Source organism: Vanessa atalanta, chromosome 4, assembly GCF_905147765.1.
Source record: "Vanessa atalanta chromosome 4, ilVanAtal1.2, whole genome shotgun sequence".
Lineage (NCBI taxonomy): Eukaryota > Metazoa > Arthropoda > Insecta > Lepidoptera > Nymphalidae > Vanessa > Vanessa atalanta.
The window spans coordinates 7,171,912-7,197,545 of record NC_061874.1 but is presented as its reverse complement, the minus strand read 5'-3'; the positions used below and the strand labels follow the sequence as shown (position 1 = coordinate 7,197,545).

Genomic DNA, 25,634 nt, shown 5'->3' with positions numbered 1-25,634 from the left:
CGTGAAATAGCTAGAATTATGTCATCACATTTTTAACTGTAAAACGATTTGCTTACTGTAAGTCTATGTTGTAAAACTGCAACCTTCAAAATTATGATGGTTGTCGCTTTACAAGTGTAAAAGACTCTCCCCCCGTATATGTTTTTATCTCTTTCCCTCTTTTCTTCCGCGTTTGAATAATAAAAAATAAAAACAGATGTTTTTATGATGAAAAAGTTCTACGTATTATTTACTCTATAATGTAAAATAGTCTATAAATAGTGTAAATTAACGTCGCCTTATGTTGCTGTCTGTATAACCGCTCACTCCTTCACTTAACTGATTTTGATGCGGTTTTCACTAATAGATAAAGAAGATAGAGCGATAAAGAAGGTTTTTTTTTATATATTTGTAAATATTTCATACATACTAAACCGGGAATGTGTTTTATAAATTTTGTACGCTTACATGGCTGACGCTGACTCAATTAAGGAAAAACGTAAAACTATATAGTACTATATAGTAATAAAAAAAATTACTCAAAATTTAGATTATAATTGTTTTCGCTATTTACAGTGTTTTTAGATTTCACATTTGATTGATGGGAAAAATTTTTGGGCATATATTGATATATTATCGTTATTGAAAAGTACATAATTGATCTCTATTTAACTATTTTTACAACGGTATTCAAACTACATATCTTGATTCCGTTAAGTAATATGAGCAGATAAACTTTTTTTTATCGTTAATATACTCTGATGCTTCTCATCATGAGCCGTGCAATTGTTAATTTGAACGTTATAGTGTTTTGACTATCAATACTAGTATTCAAATGAATACTTCAGAAGATAGCACGATGTCCAAATTATGAGCAACGAAAAATCGTTCGATGCGAAACAGGGGGTCAAATAACCGGCTGTAACAATAAATTTTGAACTTGGCAGTAACTTGGCGGAATATTATAATTTGCGTAGCCAACAGTATTACTATGTCAGATTTGTCTTATGAAGTCATTAACATACTTTTACCAATTTATTATTGACTAAGCTCTCGTCGTAATCATGAAGAAAGGACAATCGTTGTATGTTGTGATGTAAAAAAACTAATCCAAAAAGGCAAATCTGCAAGAAACGACTAACGACATAAAAACTTTTAAATATAAATCACCTGTTATCCGGTCGTTTCCCCATACTGGTGATGGTGGCTTGCTCGTCGACCTCTTCGATGACCTCGTTTGCGATTTTCATACTACCGCCGCCCGCTGTTGCGGGCTTGTTCAATGTCGGGTTACTGGCCGATATCATGAAACGGTTACCTATAAATTAAGGTTAAATTTCATTTCTGTACTGAAAGTGAAGTTGAATGAATCCGCTTTGAATTGAGTCAAATAGTAGTATGTAGTAATCAGCGAATGTTTATGTTTTCATATTTTTTTATTGCTCATAGTTAAATTAATCGCCTAGTTCATCGTTTTTACAGTTTAGTACAAAATGAATTCAACGATATTTTTTGTGGAAATTTGTGCAGGTCCGTCTAGGCAGTTGATTATATTCTTTGTTTTGCTTGCGGTCAGTTTGAAGGTCAATTAACATAGTGTATATTAGAAAGCAAACAGATCAACATCTTAGTTTACTGGGTAGGTAACACCCACTGAATATTCGACCGCGAAGCAATACTTAGTACTGTTGTGTTCCGGTTTGAAGGGTGAGCCAGTGTAACTACGGGCACAAGGAACATAACATCTTTATTCCTAACGAATGGTTTAAATTTCTGACGACATCAATGACTATGGGCAGAAGTGACCACTTACCATCAAGTGAGCTAATCAGTTCGTCCGTCAATCCAGATCATAAAAAAAAAATCGATCCAATGGTTAACACGCACTTCTGCTGTCAGAAATGATTTATATATCTTACAGCACCAATTAACTATAAAAGTGTAGGCGTGATAAGTTAAATAATGCTGAGTATTTCGAATTTCGAATCAAATTTCGATGAGGTAAATTGACATTATATTAAACATCAGATAGATTTTTTGTATAACTATTGTCGTATATTTATTAATATCATCTGACAATGAGCTGAATTCTCTAGAGTCTTAAGAAAATAAAATCTAATAGCTATTTTCGCTTCACCACACTACAGCGATCTCGCTATTTTAATCCTTTTAACATAAACAATACTCATTAATTCTGAACGCTTAAAAGTGTTTATCGCTGAGTTTATTACTCTGTTACAGAAGTTACACTTGACCGCATTCGATAATTTTCCTCTTCTATTTACCTACATTAAAACACGCTAACTTTTCTTGTTTCTGTATTCTAAAATTAACCTTAACCTAATTCAAATAAGTGTTAATTTTAGATGACAAAAGATAATTTTAACTTTAAACTTTATATGTAACACAGAATTCCAAAAATAGAATTTGCTTTTCTTCTACTTCTTTAGTATCAATAAAATTTTCTGTACTGTTTTTATTTTCAATCAAACAATTAGTTCAATTTAAAAGCAGTGCGTCTGATTTTACTGAATAATAATGATGATACACTGACCGCTGCTATCTGTTTGAGTAACAGCTGAAGTGGCCGATTGTTGCCTCTGGTCGTCCTTCGAGAACAGTCGTTTCAACATGGAGGTGACGGAATTAGCTCGAGTCATTGGCGTTTGTTGCAACGACACCATGGAATTAGAGGACCCCATCGAATTTCTGTCATCTTTCTTTCCACGCTTACTTCCTCTAGACACGATAAAATGTATGCCAGACTGCGCGTCATCGTTCATTTGTAATTGCTGTGCGGATAGAACAATAAATATGTATTAATTACACTAACAGATGAATCCATTTCAAGGCGACGATGTTAAACAAGTTGTTAATATGATTCATGTCTCATTAGTTTCATGAATAAGACTCCATAGTTGAGAGAACAGAAAATAAAACGGGATAATCACAAAAGAAATCAAAATTAACACGATGACAATTTGTAACTTATGAATTTCATAAAATAAATTCTCGTTAAACAATTAAATCTAGAACTAAAATATATGTTTACATGAACACAAACAAGTATTATCTCTATTAAAACAAACACGAAAACAATCAATATAACTTAGAATGACACGTATAAAGTTAATGCATCGATTATTTGCTCAGTATACAGAAGTTTTGTTAGATACAAAAAGCAATAGAATTAAAACTTAAGGGATAGTTTTGACTTCACATATAGACTGGAAGTAATAAGAAAATGTACAACATACAAATAAATGACGTAACATATGGAATAGAAGTCATATCAGATCCCAGCTTCACGCCCAACTATTACTTGACGCTTACTTTAACAATCCTAAAAGCGAAGTTTGTGTTTTCATACATCAGCAAAGATTTAAACTAGATAGATGCTATTTTTTTTTATTGTAGCACAAACCGCTAGTTTCTGAAATGATGAGCAACGTCAGATTAACAAATACGGCAAATTGCTCGTTCATTGGTCACCGATTGCGTCATCGACTACCACCGCCCAATGACCATTCAGATTAAACACAAATTAGTTAAGCTGTCTTTGATCAACGTTTCAGAAACGGAAGTAAAGGAACATGGTAGAGGCTTTTCATTTCAAACAACTTAACTGCGTTAAGCGCAAATATTAGATACGCGTGTAGCCGGATATTTTTTAATTCTATGCTATTGACTAAATAACTCTATATCTAATTTTATTTTAATTCATTACATGCTTTATTTTTATTTTAATATTTATAGCGTCCTTTTAAATCGGGTTATTTTTTAGTGTTAGATTAATTACGTTAAAAGGGCTGCCAAAATTAAGGTACATCGTAAAAAATCTTTTACCAAAACAATTCAAGTAATACGTGTGTATTAAGATGATGAGCGTTGTTACCGTGCTTGTACTATTTTTAACAATATTTGTTTTAGTATTTATAACATATGTAATCATACTTTGTGGAAAATAATATCGCTAATGGTTAGGTCTGTAAGTAACGTAATTTATTATTAGTATTTCCTATTCAATACTACTAGTATTGAATATATAATTATTTACCTCAAAACCATGTAAAACATAATCCTTAACCGCAGAAAACCCATTCACCTTGTAACTGAAATGTAAGCTTCAAGGGGAAAAACATGTTATATTGGCAACCCTTAACACCGACACACTGCAAAGCTCCATATAATGCCAAGTATAAAGAAATCGAACGATAGAATGGGAACGCATTGTAATCGAGTCTAGACTCTAGACGTCTTGAAAGTTTCTCCAAAAATGCGCCATAATTATTCGTAGTATTCGTGACTAACACAAATATCCATCGAGAATATTAACCTTTGTAACCGTTCCCAATTCATTCGTTCGCGTTCTGTATCCGGCTTAGGATCTGAGCGTGCAGCATGCTTATAAATGGGGGGAATCTAACCTCGGGCGGGGCGAACTTGTAACTCACGGTGTTGGAAGGTATCATTTCATCGATTTTCACACTGGAGGGCGCGACGGTGACCATGCTGCGCTGCCGCGGCGGGACGGCCACGCGCGCCGTGGACGGTTCCGGATGCTCCTCCCTCTGGTTTTCCGTCGCTATCGTGTATGGCAACTCGGATGGGAACACTTCGTCCCAGTACTGGTCCTTGATCAGTTCGGGATGTTCGTGGTGCATTTCGTCGACGATCATATAGGATACCTGAAATGAAGTTTAATTTAAAAAATACGAAAAATATTCGTGGCCGCGTTGCATGGATGTCATTATTAGGTATAAATATGTAAATAGTTATACATATACATATAAAATAGTATATTCTTCCTTTTAAAAATATCAAATAAAATCCGTATTGCGTTCAGCGATATCTCAAGCAGTGCCCAGGCTATATGTGTACTATGCATAATATGTCTTATACATTATTTTCTTATGTTCATAACTACTCATCCAAATAAAACAACCGTGAAAAATTGTGACATTAATTATTTTAATAGACAGTATATTTAATTGATGTATTACAATACACTTACTAGACTCGTAAAAAATATTTATGTTTTTTTTTTAACATAAAAATGGTTACTATTCCTTATCAATTAAAAACGACATAATTATGGTGTTTACTTGTTTGTGGATACTCGTACAAATTATGTACTAAAATATTTTAGTACATCGCTTATAACATTGTTGTCGTTTGACAGAATAATGATAAGTATTTTCGACTACACTGACATAATTATCTTTTAGTATCTCGTAAAATGTATTATGTTAACATCCTTTATATACTACGTTCGCCTTGAAACTATAAGCCATCGTAATGTAACTCGTATGAGTAATTAATATTCTGTTAGCCCGGATATATAAAACAAACAAAATCTATTACTAGTGTGATCCTTTACTGGTTTATATTATATTATTAAATAGATGCCTAGTTAAAAAATCTATTCTATTCCATAACACAAAGAACTAGTTAATATATTTTTGTAAATATTTATCAGTTTATTTAACATAGGATTGTGACGGGAACTTTCACTAAAGTGTCAGCAACAAAAGTGCAGTATATCATGTCACTTCATCCGAATGAACGAGGCGTGAACGCATAGACAAGCCATTCATTTTTCACGTACGCTTTACTCACCTGTAAATCTCTGTCTATGATCCAATTAACTTCGAAATCATCGTCGTCCTCGCCAAATGGATTTATCAGAGACTCGGCGACTTTCAACCAGCCCATGTAGAAGAAGAATTCTAGTGTTGTGAATATAGGAAAATAAAGGTCTATGTTGCTAATATAGACTGACGAGGTGTGCGACTGCAGTTTATTATCAACCCACTGGCTACCCAACGCAGATGTTATAAAATATGAATAAACAGCTATTGTAACTACCTGAAAAAAATCACGCCTATTCATTCCAATTAACGAGCTACAGCACTCACAATTTTCGTTAAAGAATAAATTAAAAAGTTTTATGATATCGGAACACGCAAAGGTGTGGTACACTTACTTGATTTTACATCGCTGTTAATGTCAGCTTTTATTTGTTTTTCCAATTCGTAATGTATTAACACTAAGGTTTATTTACACTTAGGTTAATTGCTATAGCTAAATCTAATTAGGTCTTACCTGTGTATAAACTAAAGGCACGCTGATAGTATCGTAACTAAGCAAAAGTCCTGCTTGGCCCCTGAATTTATTTAATTCATCAATTATAGTTTTAACGGCAAAGTCATCTCTTATTCTGCCCTCTTTGCGGGCTCTCGTCACTATACTGGTAGCCCACACTATAGGCATCCTAAAAAAGCATTATATTAAAAAAACTAATAGTATTAATTTTCTATATAGTTTAAATAGTTTGTTTTTGAACATACCAATGTTTAGAAGGCTTTGGAAACTTATCATTTAGATTATCTAAAATTGTCTTTTCATTTTCGAGTAGAAGCCCCGCCTCCACTAAATTGTTGAGGGTTGGAAAGCGTTTTTTCACTCGAGGAGAGATCATAGTTAGCACCATTGTAAGGCAAACGCACACATAGCGTACGATCGTACGACGCATAAGTCGCCCCCGCTCGTCCTGTAATAATAGCGACTCTTAATATATTTTTTAGCCTATACTAATGTTACACAATACTACAAAGAACATACTGTTACATGAAAATAATTTATTCGCATACAAATACATAAAGTATAGCAAAATATTGTATGTATGTACTTTTAATACATGATGGAGTTCATGGAACTAACGGTAACATATGAGAATGGTCAATTCAAATAATAAAACATCTATTGTATATATGTCACCTCATATAAATTATTACAGTAAAATAACTAACCATTTTTGCCTCATAGTTAAAAATTGTATATTTAAATAACTGTCCAAACCTGATTTAATATTATAGATGGTTAATTAAAAAAATGAACGTGTTTTACCAAGGTATCTCAATGCGGAAGTATTTGATAATATCGAAATGACGATAACGAACAATCATTTATTATATTATATGTTATTACCGAGAAATAAATCGATTAGAAAAATATATATTGACAAGTCCACGTTTAATTTATCAATCGTATACAGATGTTATCAAATGAAGTCGCATCGAAGTCAGGAAATAATGAATTATATAATATTGATTAAACGTTATCTTAACTGTGTTCAATATGGCAAAAATTACAAAGTTGTTAAATTAATGTATAATAGTAATATACGTACCAGATGCACCAGCCACCAAGTGAATTCAAAATTTTAGCTCAAATAATTACAACGTTTAACCCATACTAACAAGTAACTGAACAAAATGCTAGTAACTAAGCTTGAAATAATAATCAGAAAATCATTCAACTTTATGTCAAATTAGGTAGAACGGTTCTACTGATGTAGATTCAAATTATACCGAACGACATCAATTGTATTTTAACTTAAGGCCTACTTCGTATTTCACAAAATAATTGATAGATAATAATACACTGCACTCAAATTAAATTTAATTAAGTTTAAGTTAAGTTCCCTGGATGGTTCAGATTGGACACGAGTCATCCTATGACATAATATATGAGGTTAAGTAATACACGACATTTAAAGGAAAAAAGAAACAAAATAGCATATTAACGCAAGTCGGTTTTATAATTTCATGAATGAGATACGAAGTGAGGTCTTTCAGAATAACACTTCCGTTCACAATCTACTTAAGGAATAGATGTTAGTCAGCTGAGTCGTTGCGTGTCCTTATCGTTAGTCGTTACGTCATCAGTTATTCGTCGTACAGTTACCACACTTCTAGGTGTGAATTCATGTCAATCTGATATATGGAAGGTGAAGCAGGTAACCTTGTAGCTTTGTTATTTAAGGTAAACAATATTCAAACGAGTTCGGGCATAAAGTTAAGCTATCAGACATATAAAAACTAATTTCTTTGTGTTCACTATCACACGTGTGTAATATAATTATCGTTTGTTTTTATGTTTCCGCTTATCCTAAAACTCTTATACAACGAGTAAATAGAACCATTTGATTATATTATTATTATTAATAGGTAACTGCTAAAATAAATCCTTATTAATATCGTTTATCGTGACTTCCTAATCACATTTTCAATTTTTCTGAATATTTCTATATATACATTCAATATTAGTGTGATAAAATGGAATTATAGATGAGGATGAAATAAATGAGACAGTACCGTTAATTTAATAATACAACTACTTATGAGTCCTAAGAAATATAATGGAATGTATCTTCGTGATGTACAATAAAGTAAGTCTATTAAATCGAACACTCAATATACTGCGCAAACTACATGAAGTTATCTCTAAATCGCTAATGTACTTCATAATATAACTTTCATTGATTCATAAATATTCCAACAATCTACCTTATACATTTACTCAGTACTTTAAAATAGACTACCGATAGTATGAACTAGAAACAGTCTATTAGAAAATCATTAAAATACTATTCAAAAATAAAACCGCTAATGTATAAATATTGCAAAACTAGGTAATCTAGGTTCCACGTAGATTTTTTTACGTGTGGCCGCTAAATACTAGGCCATATTGTTATTCATAGACCTCATTCAAGGTCACTTTGCCACGTAGACTACATTATTATTATCTACATATAAAACTCTATCGAACCTGCTCGTAATACGTAACATAGCATTATCACCGGAGTAGATATCAGTGCTAAGTATTTTCGAGTTTCATACATCACCAAATTTTCAACTTCAGATAAGTTTTGGTTTGTTTTTTATATTATCTTATCGTGTTATAATTCACTCTGTATTGTGCATAAAGCTATGATATGATATCAACCTAAAATTTCAACAAAAAATATGTATCCCTACTAATATTGTAAATGCAAGATTTTACTTTGAGTGGTAAACACCACTCAAAGTAAAATCTTGCATTTTTGAGTCACTCTCAAATTTAATTAATTAATGCTTAATATTGACGTTTTTATGCGAAATTTTAAGTTAACAGCGTCTTAAATAATTGAGTTGGACTTAAATATTTAAGTGACTTTTCACTATTCGACCGTAACTCTCTCTCATATACTTATAGTACAGTTAGTGAGCCAGTGTAATCACAGGCACAAGGGATATAACATCCTAGTTCCCAAGGTTGGTGGCGCATAGGTGATGTAAGGAATGGTTAATATTTCTTACAGCGCCTTTGTCTATGGGCGGTGATGACCACTTACCATCAGGTGGCCCATATGCTCGTCCGCTAACCAATGCCATAAAAAAAAAATAGGAAATATGTATACAGCTAGAAAAATATTTATTTATTGTCATAGTTATTTTGCCATAAAACTTAGTAACTGTATATTAATAGTGAACACGATTTTCATCTGCATGCATGCATATGTATTATGATAATTTCTTACCTGTCCGTGTATACTTGCAGATACAAAGACAGCGATCGAATCTGGCCATGGTATGGTCGTGTATTGGTTCCACCATCGATTCATGACAACAGTTACATAGAAACCGAGCACGAAAGACAATGGAATGACATTACCATGAAAACTACAATAGTTTACCACTCCTTCAAATGTCCTGTAAAATTATAATGTGGTTATTTTATTGCTATAATAATATAATTGTAATTCATTTTTAATTGACAGGCTATGTCTTTAATCCAGCGCAACTGATTGAAAAATAAACTACCTTTTAGATCCTTCATCTAACAGCAATCGATAAATTAAATTAAGTGTATAGTATGATAGTAAAAATACTAATAAATCCAGCCATACTAATTTGTAAATACTGCCCCGCCATCTGAAAATAAAACAAATGTTTAAGAATTTAATTATTTTCATTGTTTTCATAGAAATTATTACAGTATATCTTTTATCACACAAAATAATTGTTTTAGAGGATTTATAAATCATATATTTAGATTATTTTAATAACGAAAAAATAAGTTCGTTCAAAATAAATGGGTATCATACCTCCAAATATTTATTACGGAATTATAATTGCACTTTCAAGAGCAATTGAGTTGTTTTATTACATTATAACTCCGTTACATGAGCAAACGTGACGTCAGCAAACAAAACCCACACTGACTCACACATGACATATTCATTTACTTCACGCCAATTTAGCCCATCAATCGGAATTTGCAAAAGATTGAAGTTTCGACCATTTGGATTTTATATTTCATAGATAACATACACTGAAGTAAACATTTTCGCTGTCACATATGCGTTTAGTCAGATTCGTATATTGTATATTATTAGATGTATTTGCGGGAACATAATTCTTTTAACTCTGACTCTTCCTGGCAATCTTATCCGGATTTATTGCAACAGTTGTCTCGACTCACACAATGTTCTATTATGAAAATAATTTGAGCTCTGTACACAGCAGCAATCGTGTAATAAACATATGATTTCTGAACACTCTTCTTACTAAACATTAGAAAAATACTAATGCCTACTCATCACAGCGTGGGATAACGATTAGAACTTGTGAAATTTGACATCTGAACGAATCAATTGTGGTTTTTATTTGCTATTATTTTTGGATCAATAATACCTTTTTATAATTGATAAAAGTGACTTTCGAATAAAAAAAAACCTATCACATATTTCTAGGAAGATAACCAGGTCTAATAAGAGATAACAGAAGAGACTTGAGAGGATTTGAGTTAATAAATTTTATAATCCGAATATTTTGAACCAAACGAAAAAAAGAAACATAAATAAAAGTGCACCTTGAAAGTCGAACGTTCAGTTCGAAATAAATAATTGTAACGAATAGTAAGTATAAATATATGATACTTTTCAGCATCGATTAAATCCTTCTTTGTCCCTGATGCGCACGATGCCCGTATGGCTGGAATTTTCTTCAATCTGACAACTAGATCAATCAGTTAGATGAAGTAAGTTAAGCTAAGTAAGTTATCTGCATTTTGGGATCACGGCAGCTTACGTTTACGTTACGTTTTGTCTTCATATTTTTAAAAGGGCAGGTTTAATATCTACTATTATTGCATTGGAATGTATTTGATCTCATTTCTGACTTGACACGTGAGTATAAAAAGTAGTTTCAGTCATACAATCAGTAACGAAGCTACCACATAGCAAGATGGTGAGATGCACCAAAGTCCCAAAGCTAAGGGGCACAACGAACGAACTAGTTTTAGGGTTGATAAACGTTTAAACAACAAGCCTCGTTTTTTTCGCACAGGTGTCCATATCCTCCTTGCAACGCTACTGCTTACATTTAATTTAAAGCAAAGAAAAGAAAAACAAGGAAATAAATGGAAAATTAGGCAAAAAATAGAGATTATATTTATTCCGCAGATATTCTAGCTTTGCCAATTCATAAATTTAAAATCATTTGTAAATAAGACATTGGTACAGAAGGCATATTATTCAATACAAGATTATATGGATGATAAATAAAAAAGCGACCAAGTGCGAGTCGGGCTCGCCCATGAAGGGTTCCGTAACAGCAAGTAAAAAGGTTTCTGTTTATGATATTCAATTTTTATTTTTGAGTTGATTGAATGAAAGGTACATTGCGGTTTACGATTTATGACGTATTTAAAAAAAAATACTTAATAGATTTCGTTCAAACCAATTTTCGGTGAAAGTTTGCACGGTAATGTACATCAGATATTTTTTTTAGTTTTGTCATTCTCTTATTTTCGAAGTTACAGGGGGAGGTGGGAACATTTTACCACTTTGGAAGTGTCTCCCCCCCAAACTATTCAGTTAAGAAAAAAATGATATTAGAAATCTCTATACCATTTTTGAAGACCTATCCATAGACACCCCACATGTATGGCTTTGAAGAAAAAAATTTTTTTGAGTTTCAGTTCTAAGTATGGGGATCCCCAAAAAATTATTGTTTTTTTTTTCTATTTTTGTGTGAAAATCGTGAAAAAAGAAAAGCGTGGAATTATTACTAGTTGACTTCCAGGTAGGATGTATTATATACATAGGTATATAATTGTATTTAACTAACATGACTATGTACTTTTAAATGTTGAAAAAGAGTAGCTACTGAGTTTCTTGCCGTTTCTTCTCGGTAGAATCTGCATTACGAACCGGTGGTAGCTTCACTTAATATAATTTGTTAAATGACGATACAAAAACGCTTGTAAAAGCCTATTTTAATAAAATATATTTTGATTTTGATAATCTTCTTTCTACTGTAAAACATAACAAACGAACTAAAACTACTGTAAGTAAAATAACTTGTAAGTTGAATTTATTGAAGTTACACAAGTAACATGTATATGGAAATATTCTCATAATATGTAATCAAGAAAATCCTACATGTTTTATATAAAAGCATAACAACTCTGAGTAGGCGTATGTCATCATCTCAACGAGTTGAATTGTGCAAATGTAACTCTTTAAGTATAACTAATGTTCAACTCAAATTCTCTGGTAAGTAATACCTCTCATACGTAATAACCAAACATGGCATAGGAATCACGGATAGGATATTACGTCATCGCGCTCTATAAAAATCCGTGACACCGATGAGGAATACACTAATTTCGTTTCGGTTTCGTCGTAGTGAATATTTTAAATAGGACGATAAACATAGAAATAAGTTATCAAATAACTATGTGTCATTTTTTGATAAGAACTATTTATCTATTCAATTTTAACAAGAACATTGCCTCTTTTCTCTCATTGGGTTTTAGATGAGAGAGCTTCGTGATCACAAAATTGGTTAATCAGAACGACTCCCTACCTACGAGGAGGAGCGTGTTGAGCATGTATCATTTTAATGACTAACTTTCGATATTTAACGATTAACTAATCATTAATTAGACAAGCATTAAACTGTGAAAGAAAATCATAAGTTAAACGGTGTGACAAGTCAAAAAACTTTTATTTTTTATATTCAGCAATAATTCTCTCACTGCAAAACGGAACAAAGCTCAAAGCACAAATAGTATGAAGAACAAAATCAAATTAACATTACACTAAAATAGCAACGTGCAATGAGTCAGTTACCATCCGATTCAATGAAAGATCTTTTTAGAATGATACAAGATCATTTTTTCTCTATCGATCCCGAGATCTACATAAGTTTGTCTCGATGTCGCCAAGTTTCTGTTTATTTTCAAGGAATGGCGCCAACAGCACTTCGCAGACAGGTCATGAACTTCATGAGATTACTATAATACTACTTCTCGTGCCTCCTCGCGAATGACATTTTAGTTATTAGGTATATTTTTTTATCTTATTTTGCTAAAATGCAATGAATCATTATTTCAATATTTAAGCAACAAAATGTGATAAGATAATCAAGAAAATCTTTGCGGACATATCTTGACTAATGTTTTTTTTTGTCACATAATAAAAAAAGTTGCTTGATTATAATGAGTATATACTGAGTAACTAACATACAGGAATGTATTTTTCGTGACTCATATAATTTGAGCTCAAATTGAATAGCTTAAAATAAAAACTTCAAATCCATAAATAAAATTTAGAACGGTTAAGATAGAAATTACGTTATATAAATATATTGTAATAACAAATTAGGTTTTTTTTTATTATAAAGTAGCTGTGTCCGCGACTTCGTGCGCATTTGAATTTAACAAAAACGTTATTGTTGTAGCCTAAGTTACTCCTTATTACATCAGCTATCTGCCAGTGCAAGTCCGGTCAAAATCGTTCCACCCTTTCCAGAGATTAGCCGGAACAAACAGACAGACAGACAAAAACTTAAAAAAAAAATATTTTTATATGTACCGTGTACATATGCATATAGTAAAAAGAGGATATTATAATATTACAAACAGACTCTCCAATTTTATTATACGTATAGATAACAATGAAGTTAATAAAAACATAAAAAATGTAATTTCGAATAATGAGTAACTACCTACTATGTTCATTCGTTCATCAATTATTAGAATCGTTATTTAATTCTATATTTATTGAACAAAACAATAGTTGTCATTGTGAAGAAGCAAATAGCCACATAATACAGTTGTGTTATTATATAACATTGGAACCATTAAAAATAATAAAGTCCGTAAAATTAAAAAAGGAAGGGCAATTTTTTTAAAAATTTAACGTTTGGTTCATATAACAAAGCCATTAAATTTTAACAAAGGACAGACTTGGAAGGGAATCTCCCCTAACTCGTGAGTTTATGACTGGACTATCGATCTTCGAGTCTCGCCAGTTAGGTACCGCTCGTATTGCTTTCAGTACAGATTTAAAGGTTTTACAGTAAACAATATATTTTATATTCAGTTTGTTTGTTCATTTGTAATACAACACAAGTATTAAGATGTCAGACAGTTCAGTTATAATACGAACTATGTTTATTTATATATTTCCTGTTAATAAATAATTATTTCTTTTCATATATATCGAACAAAACAATGACTACTAAAGCCACAAGCAGGTTGGATTTATGTTATACAATGAAATTTGTATTAAATAACATTGATTATATGTTCCATATTTAATATACTAAAAAGACGACAGTCGTATTCAGAAAAAAATGACACAATAATACTCAAAAAATTATGAGCTCTTTATAAAGTTTTAATCTTTTAGTACCATAATTGATGCTCAAAGTTTTCAATATACTTTAACTGTTAAGGAAACAATGTAAGAACATTAATAAAGAATTTAATTTAACACGACTATTGACTATTTAAATTCTATTAAAAAACAATTGAACGTAAATATCCATAACAGCGTGTTTCATTGTAGATTAATAAAAAATATCAGAAAATTTATTTTGCATATGGGCATAGGTAATAATTCTCTATACACACGTTTTTGCTAGGATGTGGAAGGTTAAGCATACATTTTGAAAACAAAGCATTCACAATAATTAACTTGAAATATTATAGTGGTGTATTTGTTTTTTATTTAATTTGTATTTATATTTCGACTAGTGATCGGCGGTGAAGGAAATCATTGTAAAGACATTTTCATTCTCCAACATGAACTTAAAATACAAATAGTGAATTATGTAGTGGTGGGAAGTATTCTAACAAAAGACATTGGGACATGTACAGGCAGTTACTTTAAATAAATACTATTGTGTATTTGTGCTGAATATAATATATAACATATAATGTTTTAACTTTTTACGTAAATTACAAGTTAACTCATTTTAAAGGGGACTCTTATCGTGTATAGTATTGTGGTCTTATGTTAAAAGCATAACTATTTAGCCATGCTCATTTGGCACGAATTTTAATTTGATGAAATAAGTTGCATGCTGTTATTTAAATAACTCGCTCGTTTCGAATTATCGATCGATAATCGTATATTCAATTTGCTTCTCTCCTCAGCATTTTACTGGATTTAATTTCTCGCATTTAACTTTTTAAAGATTACCATATAATAAATATTTATTAATTTATTTCTAGTCAGGTCTTTTTATGTAGAAAAACTAAAAAAAATATCAGCTAAAACTTTCAAGAGTAATGAGCATTGTGATGTTTAAAACAAATTAAGTACAAAAATATTGAAAATATTACAGTAGTGCATTGAACTCGAAGTAAATTGTACGGCAATTGTAGGTGCATTGAATAATTAATCCCTTGCCTGGCAACCACCAAGGAAAACATTTCTAGCTTCGAAGACACGTCGAAAACTTGCGACGTTCGCTGACAAACTATACTATTTCTTGCTCATGATTATTCTATTTTAAATTGTTTTTTCCTTATCATATGGATATTAATAAAAATTAAAAATCTTAGAACATTTTGTCACCAATCTTGCTATAAACAACTGTAGTGGGTATTTTAATTGATTAGATAGTTTTTACTTTTTAATATGTCTTATCTTTGTTTTGTTGTCTAAAAGCCTAAATTTGTCTTCATGGTTATTATTGTTAACGGAAGAAAATAGAAATACATTAAAATTTTGCACATTATAATAAGGTTTGTGAATGCCTTTACAATAGTAACAGTTATTACAATAATTATGAGCTCTTATGAATTTATTTCCGATAATTTAAAACTAACTTTAATTTTGATATTTCGAAATAGATATAACTAATATTTTTGTTTAGATATAAAGTGTTCATTAGATGATAAATAGTTGATTATAAAAACAAATGAAATAAATCTTGTAATGTTTTGTGTTTTATTTGACTTCACTGTTTTTCCTTTATATTTCTTCGATATCAGTCTTCATTATTTTCGTATATAAGTTTCCTTGATACATTAATTAATTTCACGAAATATTAAGAGCGGATTTGGACCGCAAGTGTAAGTAAGAAATTGCCATCAAGCACAAAACAAATAGGAAAAATAAATACATTATCGAAACGAATATCTATACGAATATCTTTACTTCTAAAGTAATATATATTTTTATTCTAATATTAAAAAGGTTAAAATCTGTCAGTCTGCCTGTTGATCTTTCACAACCAAACCACTGAACCAAACTTGATAAAATTTAGTATGAAGCAAGCTTGTACTCCATAACACCTGGCGATCAACCCCTTAAACGTGAGCGACACCGCGGGTGACAACTTATTATTCATAAACTTAGGTCAAATTATGGAAATATAGAAAGCGAGGAAACACAACAGCAAAATTATGCCGAAGGTTGATCTGCTAACAAACGTAAGTTGAACGAGATAAACCTAGACCAATAAAAAGTCTGCAGAGACCAATCTTATTCAATTTGTGCATAGCTTGACATCTTCTATAGAACATGACTATCAAGTAGGCGTCGTTTATACCGATTACTCAAAGGAATTCGATAAAATATCGCACTTTCTGCTTAAGTAAACTTGTAGAAGTCGGTAAACACAGTGTTATACGTTGTATAACTTCTCAATTGCGTACGTAGTCAAGCGGCTACCATTAAATCTTTTCGCTACTTCTTTGTTCCAGTTATATCAGGAGTATCTCAGGGCTCTCATCTCGGACCCTTCTATTCAAGTTAATTATTATTGGGAAGACTTCATTGATTTGTGATTTTATTTTTATTTGATATATCAATTGTGTGTTTTATAACTAAGTATAAGTCTAAGAGTTAGACTTATTCCTTAAGAGATTAAAGACTAGATTTAAGAGAGTTAGACTCTAACTCTCTTAAGGTGGTAAAAAACACTAAGCAATTAAAGGTCATAGGTCAGTACATAGATTAATCTTACTATGTATTATTATTATTATTAATGTTTCAATGGAGGGACGTTTAATACTCAATTCCGCCAAAACCGCGAAACGTATCTTAATGATTTTTTTCACAGACATAGATTATACTCTGGAGTAGCAGTCAGCAGATAATATTATTACTTTTTATCCCTAACACCAGTATTTCTCGTACCTATAAAATAATGAATTAATATTTATTGAAAATATTCTTTAACCCATATTTTATTAATTTATCGTCCCATTTGAGTGTTGTATTACTTTTAAAAATAGCTAGAATAATTTAAAACAATCTAGATATAACAAAATAATCATTGTTCTTCTTTTTATTTCGTTCGTTCTTTGATCAATTATTATTACCACAAAATAATTTGGTTACATTAATAATAATGACGTTTATATATGTTTCATTCCCGTCTTTTAAATAAAATATGCATAAACCACAATTTTAATTTTATTAACTTTGTAAATTATTAAGTCAGCTTACCTGTACAAAACTTTTAAAAAAGTTCCAAATCCACGACAAGTAGCAACTTCGCCGGTATAAGTTACAGTCATGTTTAATATTTATATGAAGTGTAATTTAAAACATGAACTTGCTATAATAATATCACAGACATAGATTGTTTAGTTTGTATTAAATTTAATATTATTGACATTGATAATGAAAACTAAATCCACTTGTTTTAAGTAGGTAATTCTTGATTTTGTTTTAATAACACAATACACTTTTTATAAAGACACCTTTCGCTTTCACATCACCAATTAATTTCTTTAATATGTTTGTAAATATATAACTGCTAAATACTCTAATATTTGCTTTTATCCATAAAATAAAAATATATCTTCACCGGCAGATTAAAGTTATCAAAACAAAGCCGCATTGCAGTGCCACACCAATACACTCAAAATACTACTTCACACTAAATAAGTAAAATACTATTATGTATTATATACATATATATACGTTTCCACGAATGTGAGCGTCGCGTTCGCATCCGCGCCCGCACCCCTACCGCCTACCGATTATGAATGAAACATTTAAGCATAGAGTAAAGCAAGAATTGTACATTAATTAAATATATTATCTATATTATATAAATTAGTCTTTAGACTCTAGATTTATTTAAATCGAACTGTTGTTACAATTATATATATTTTTATTTTTCCTTTTGATACATTTATTGATATATTTTAGCGCGTTTAAAATTCGATTGTGAATAATAATAATTCGTGTGGTATGTTTAATTTGATACTAGTTATAGAAGTCAGCACCACTTATTTCTATAAAAATTTAGAAGTTGATTGACGAGGAAAATGTGGTTAAAGTTTAGTTTTTGCTATAAATATATATATGAATAATTTAACTTCATAATTTTTATGTTTTGCAATGAAATTACAAATATATTTTATCTGTATAACTTCTTCAGAGTAAAAAAAAAACATAATGCCAAAATGGCTGAATATAAGTTTGCATTGTAAGAATTTGGGGATTTGCGTAAACTATAGAAGAGAATAAGAATTTGACGAAGCTGTCAATACAAGTGATAATCTAATGATGATAAATCCATTTTATATAATAAACTAACTTTTATGGACACTATTCCTTCATAATGAGCGACATCGCCAATAATGAGACGATTGAGGTATCGGAGAAGCCGGTTCAAGAAAACGAAGATGTTAAATTCCCGCCCTTCCCTGGTTAGTTTTAATTCACTTATTTTCTCTATTATAACATATAAAAATTTATGCCCTATTTGTTATTATAGTTTGTCGCAACTAATAATCACTTCAATTTAAATTTAACTTGTTTTTGTAGTTTGATTTTTGAGATATAAACTTTTATTATTTACATTTTTTAGATCCAACTGATAATGACTTCGAGGATGATATACCAGAGGAAGAAAGAACTTATTACAAAAATAAATTTAAAGGTAAGTTATTTTTTACGTAAATAAAATTTCAGGGTGAATATTAAATTGTATACATATTATGAATAATTTGTTTTAGACTTGAATACTGTGACGAGTGTAAGATTACACTGTTCTGCTTGTGATCGTCATTTAGGATGCTCAGCACGCAATGAGAGTCGGATGCGTCCACATCCATTGCTCCGAACGTTAGTGTGTCATACTTGTCATACATTTTACAATAGTGGAGAATTTGAGAAAGGTGATGATGGTTCTGAATTGTATTGTCGGTGGTGTGGACAAGGCGGACAAGTTTATTGTTGTTCAGAATGTCCACATGTGTTTTGTGCGGTAAGGAACCATCATTTTTATTATTTTGCTATAATTTATCTTTTCCTAATATATAATATTGAGATACTTCAATTTTATTTTTAGAAATGTATAAGAAGAAATTTGGGGAATCCAAAAATTAAAGAAATAGAAGAATTAGATGATTGGAAGTGTTTTAAATGTAATAATAAATGCCTATGGGATCTTCGTGCTATTTGTTGGGCTGTTCTTCGCTACTGTGACTTAAAAAACAAGTTAGTATTATTTTGCATTTAAATTTGATAATATTTTAATTTTATGCTATTGAGAAAGATTCTAAGCTAATCTTAAGTTGATAAATATCATTAAATATATGAAAATAAACAGTATTTTTTTATCAAACTAGAATAGCATACGAAACACAGGATTTGGTTTTAAAGGAGACATACCAAAAACATTGTGCATTAGATCACTCTGAATGTTGCAAAAATAAAGTAAGGAAAAAAGAATCAAAGAGAAGGGAATCAGAATCAACTCCATCTACAAGAAAATCAACAGCTGCTGCTGTTATTTCTAAAATACCACCAACCATTCAGGTCATTATTTTTCAATAATTAAAAAATGGCAAATGTACATTACAATATTGCTGTATATTATTGCTAAAAATATAAAATCTGAGAGTTGGATATTAAAAATCTATAAGAATTTGCTGGATTATTATGATAAATTTAACAAATGTGTTGTTACTGTAATTATTTTACAATATTAATCAAAATGATGTTATAAAATTTATAGGTGAAGAAATTTGCTTCAATAAATATGGAGGAGTCGGTTAATATAAAATCTGAAAAGAAAGCTCAAAAACGTCCTGCAAGTCCAAAACATAAAGCAATATTAATAAAAAATCCTATTGCAATATCAAGTAAGATGGGTAATCAGTTGACACCAGTGCCCAAAAAAATTAGAGTAAGTTTTAAATTATTAATAAAATTTTAAATATTCAGTTGATTAGTATAATAGTAATAATAATAATAATTTTTTAGATGCCAAATTCTCCAGTTATTAATCCAGTTAGATTTAGCAATGATAGAAAAACACCACAAACCTATGGCAACTTTACAAAGATAAGACCCAAACCACCACAAATGTCAATCATGTTTAATGGATTCAACAACACTGCTACATATAGCAATGATAATATTAATCTATCATTAGAAAATTTAACACAGGTATTAATTCTTATTTGAATTTTCCATCTTTACATATACAAGAATTGGTCTGATGATTGTTTTTTAATTTTTACATTATTAGGACATCCAGGTTATATTCTGAATTTTAGTCAGTAATTATTTTAACTGTTTATTAATATTAGAATACGATAAAAAATTACAGTTTTCAATGATCCTGCTACCAAAATTACGGTCAGCCTTGATGATAAATAACTTTTATAATAAAATATCTTTAATTAAATTTATGTAAAATTTAAAAGATAGATTTTATTGTAGTTGCTATTTCTGACCGGTGTCAAATTAACAGAGCAGTTAAATTTTCAAAGGGTTTAGACATGTCAGCTGTTGCAGCAATTGCAGGCAGCTCTAATGATGATGATGTTGTTTGCACACCTGATTTTCCTCTGGAACCATTGTGTGAGGTAAATCTTTGACAGTTCTGAATATAGTTTAAATAAATTTTATTATAAAAAAAATAAACTTTATAATATTAGTAGTATAATAGTTTTTGTGGCCTAAACAGATTAATCAAAGTACTGTCTATCGCTTGTAACGATATTTTTCGATCTCTCAGACAATTTTCGAATTCCATTTCGAATTTTGAGGAATTCAATAATGAGCAATTTCTGTGAAAGAATTGAATCGGTGGTATGCTAACTTGTGCTAAATACACTATATCGATTAGTAATTTCCACCAAATTACTAAATTTGTTGCTTTCGAATCAAGTTTCTTGCAAGTTAAAAACCGCCTTTTAATGTCCCTCCATTTAGTTCATACAATACCCAATTGTTTTACTTTTGAAGCATACCAATGACATTCAATAATATGAAAACTGCTTGTTGATAATAGCCTGATAATAGCCTGAGCCACCTTTTGAAAATGGACTGAACTAATTTGTACTAGCATAAAGATACAAATGACATGGTTATCATTAGATCAAAATGTGAGATATAATTTATCATACCCATAAAGTTTATTAAAGAAATATTTTTTTATAATATTGCAGGTAACTGAAGATAATGGCGATGATGACGTTCAGTGCATGACGCCAGGCCCAGCTTTCACGCCGAAGCCTCCGCCGCCGCCGCCTCCGCTGGTTGTGCGCAATAATAACACTTTACCAGACCTCAGTCCTGAAAACATTGTAAAAATGACTGAAAATGATGTTACAGTCAATACAACCACGGGTGGCTTAAAGTTCAGAGTGGATCCCCAAACCTTGTCATCTAACAAAATGTATCGCTTGCCAGATGGCCGTATTTTTGCGATTAATGCAAATCCAAGTATGCCAGGAGGTTATTCCGCTACGATAGTCGCCTTAACAGATAATAATTCAGGAAAAGTTACATCAAAGGGCACGACATTTGCTGCGAAATTAAGCGCTGTTTCAGCGCAGGCTGCAACGCCTCCTCCTTTAAAATATGTGACTCGAAACCAAGCGAGTCGCAGTCCAAATAAACGTAGTACTCCAAAATCCGCAAAAGTCGGTAAGGGAACCGACGCTTCTAGAATTTGTGACTTAAATGTACCTGTAGAATGGTATCGATATAATTTGATTGATGCCATTGATGCTCTTGAGTACTCATTATCAAGGTTACATCATTTAAAGAAAAATGCTACTACCATGCATTTACGAACTCGATCAATAAACGAAATGCGAAATTTACATAAGTCACTGGAGCGTTCATTAACAACATCAATGACTAGGTTTAAAGAAGTTCGAGATAATTTGAATAAGGAGTTTAAACAATATATTGCAAAGAAAACGAGTAACAATCTCAGTGATGATGATGATGTTGAAATATTACACGAAGATGATAACGATGATCCAATTTTTATTGATGAAAATTCACTTGAATCAAATGCACACGATAACCAGGAGGTTGATTTAACCGCCGTTGGCAGTAGTGATCTCAATGATAGCAATGAAAGATCATCCGAAAAAAATGATTTATCAAGAAATGAAGCTGATACCTTGAACACAGACCACAACAGCAGTAATTTTGTAAAAATTAATAGTAATATGTCGAATCCAATTTTAACAAGTAAACAAAATGATGTTCATACAGATTATGATCATACAGAGAATCAAAACGTCTCCATTAATTCTGAACAAAAATCTGACGAAAAAGACGACTCAAGTGAAAACCAAAATGAGGAGAATAGTAAAAATCAAAACAAAACATCCAATGCGAGAAGAGAAAAATTAGATTGCAAAGAATTAATAAACAATATTATTTGTAAAACAGAAACAACAATCACTAGTACTAAAAAGATTGACATGTTAGATGAAGACAAAATCTTAAATGAAAGTTTAATTTCTCCAGAAAATGTTAAAAAAGACTCTGAAATGAGTGAGGAGATGATTGAAAATTTATTAAAAGATGATAATGCAGGTGATGATGATACTCAAAACACCCAGTCCTTTAATATTTCAGATGAAATACAAGATGTACAGTCCTCAGAAAAGGATTAGTACTATATAAACATACTATATATGCACATGGGGTAACTCCTATAGTTATTAAGCTAAATGTGGGGATATATATAATAATGATTCAAATCAGAAAAAATACTGTTTTACTGTCTATCATTAAGTAGAAAATAAATCATAAGAATTTTCTTATTCTGTAATATGCTTTTGTGACTTTTTGTTCACTTGTAGTTTTCTCATGATAATTATTCGAAATAACTAATTACGAAATTTTATGAAGCAAATATGTATATGATATCACTAATATATTAAAACCTTACAATATTTATTACATCTGATTCAAGGCAAAGCATAAAAAGTAGCTAATATCATATAACAAAAGCATTTGTTCTTGTAATTAAACAAAGTTGTTTTTATTTGTTACAGATTGGTATAAACGTTGGAATAATTATTTCAAATTAACATTAAAGTAGATATAAGTAAAAACTGCTTTTGAGATATACACTTGAACTGCTTTATAAAACTCCAACTCTTGGGTTTGGCCAAAGAAATATTGGATTTTATCACGAAGTTCTCAGTGTACTCTCGTGTTTCGAAAGACAAAGTATTTGGTTCTTTACTTTTAATTAGTAAGCGTAAAATATCCTTAAACAACATATTAGTACGACGAATAATTTAACAACTTGCTTGTGAACAACATGTTGCAACATAATAAATTCAATTCATTATCAATATCTCAGTAAAATAATAAAATAGAATAATGGTTTCATTAAAATATATCTTTTAAAGAAAATCTTATGTAACATCATAAGATTTTCTTTTGGTAAACAGAAATACCGAAATAAGAAAATACAGAGTAATGCTGTCATTTTATAGTGAGTATTTATTTCAATAATACTTTATAACACTCTTTGGTAGCTGATAGCAGTAATTAGCATGTTCTATAAAACTGGACTTGACAAGTGTGAACACACAATCATTTTTTATTTGTTATATAATTTTTACTATACTGTCGAATTTTTTTTTTCATTTACATATTCTTAGAACTGTATTTAAAACATTGTCTTTGAAATAATACACGTTTAATGCTATTTTTTTCTAACAGCTCAAATCACCATCATCATTTGTTCATAATGAACACGGTAAATGAATCTTTATAACTGACATTACAAAACCTATTATTAAATATTTAAGTAAAGTAATAATTAAAAAGAATCCCATACAATATGTGTTCTATAGACGATAGATCGGTTTATCCTTAAAAAAATAAAAAATTGTCACCGTTACATGTTTTAATCTAAAGTTGGGAACAAACAATAGAATGCAACTTACTCTCGCAATCTTATATTAGCACTTATTTCATTATCAATTAACTAAATATGCTTTACAGGGACTTGAAACAGGTGTTTAAAGTGTGTTTTCTTTTATTTCTAATAATTGTAATTCGATAGAAACATTTATCGAGACAGATTTCTGGATACTCGAAGTCTTCCGTAACATCCTAACTACTAATATAAATGCATATGTGAGTTTTTTTACTACTCTTTAACGTTACGTCTTAACTAAATTCAAAATCAACGGATCAATAAATTTTGCTTTCACGTTAGGGTTCCGTAACAAGACAGAATATCTTAACACCTCACCTATGGGCGCAGCCGCGATCAGAAACTAGTAATTGCTATTTGTCCTTCTGCGGACCAAGAAATATGACCATGTAATGTACATTCGAATGTAACTCGCGTCAAATTATTTGTTCCTAACTTAAGATGAAATTAAGCAATATTGCACTGAGATTTAATTGTAATACGTCTATTTGTTATTTGCTTTTTTATTTGGAAATAATAATCATATTTCTAGTTTTTGTCGACAGTTGTGCCATGAGAACTGCATCGTTAAAAAGAGAATTTATATATATTTTTAATATGTTAAACTTTTGTTTATGTCATAGTTAATATATAAAAAATGCTTAGAATTTTTATTTTATATATAAAATTAGAAATAGTACTTGTTTTCAATAAATTGATATTTTTACGATTTTTTTATAGTATGTAGTTCTTGCATTTAAACTGAGTTCTAGGAAACAGTTCAAAAAGAGAGATTAAATTGTTTTATGTATACTTCTTTGCCTTTATGTAGACATCTCAAAAATCGCCCCGCATTTGTAATGATTAAACAGGTGTTACAACATATATGTAATTATGTTACAACTATCCTGTTCGATGTAAGAAAAAGTATAGCAACTGTGGTAACTAAGTTCTAAGATCAGTATTTGTATAATCTGATTATTGTAAATAAAACAACGTAGTCGCAACACTAAAATATAAGATTTAATTTTATAATCTAAAATATGTTTGCTGACTTGGGATTTCTCATTTTGTGATAAATTTTGTTATATTGAGTGATACATGGTGTTTGTATTTTAATATATAGGTTATTAAATTTAGTTTACTGCTTAAAATGTATCTACTATGGCTCTATATGTGTAATTAAATTATTAGTACAACGTAACGGTAACAATATAATAAAAACCATAAAGGTTTTTCTATAGTCTTTGTATTATTTTCTGTTAATAAGGCATTAACTGTTAAAATTCTTATACTATGCAATATTCAAATTCATGTCACTGGAAAAAAAATAAAAGTAAAATTAATCATAAAGATTTATTTATTACAAAGTAT

At 30.4% G+C, this 25,634-nt stretch overlaps 2 protein-coding genes across 4 annotated transcripts in view; one reads left to right on the top strand and one right to left on the bottom strand.

Annotated features, from left to right (window-relative positions):
• Nucleotides 1-18,084, bottom strand: part of LOC125077575 (bestrophin-4) — a 34,508-nt gene extending 16,424 nt beyond the window's left edge. Inside the window, exons 1-9 of one of the 3 annotated variants that reach the window (XM_047689522.1) lie at nt 17,561-18,084; nt 9,627-9,737; nt 9,344-9,515; nt 6,330-6,532; nt 6,085-6,253; nt 5,599-5,847; nt 4,407-4,667; nt 2,534-2,771; nt 1,150-1,297 (exon numbers count right to left, since the gene is read on the bottom strand). In XM_047689522.1, the coding sequence (XP_047545478.1) occupies nt 1,150-1,297; nt 2,534-2,771; nt 4,407-4,667; nt 5,599-5,847; nt 6,085-6,253; nt 6,330-6,532; nt 9,344-9,515; nt 9,627-9,737; nt 17,561-17,631 (1,622 nt within the window). In that variant the 5' untranslated portion in view covers nt 17,632-18,084. The remainder of the gene's footprint in view (nt 1-1,149; nt 1,298-2,533; nt 2,772-4,406; nt 4,668-5,598; nt 5,848-6,084; nt 6,254-6,329; nt 6,533-9,343; nt 9,516-9,626; nt 9,738-17,560) is intronic. The other 2 variants (XM_047689523.1, XM_047689524.1) reach the window with 2 other exon arrangements.
• Nucleotides 18,085-18,528: 444 nt separating this feature from the next.
• On the top strand, nt 18,529-25,578 carry LOC125063854. The gene is made up of 9 exons (XM_047670518.1): nt 18,529-18,774; nt 18,936-19,007; nt 19,084-19,334; nt 19,419-19,567; nt 19,699-19,888; nt 20,088-20,258; nt 20,336-20,521; nt 20,848-20,943; nt 21,529-25,578. Exons 1-9 carry the CDS (start codon nt 18,687-18,689, stop codon nt 22,996-22,998), a joined length of 2,673 nt encoding a protein of 890 aa, XP_047526474.1. The 5' UTR covers nt 18,529-18,686; the 3' UTR covers nt 22,999-25,578.
• The last annotated feature ends 56 nt before the right edge of the window (nt 25,579-25,634 follow it).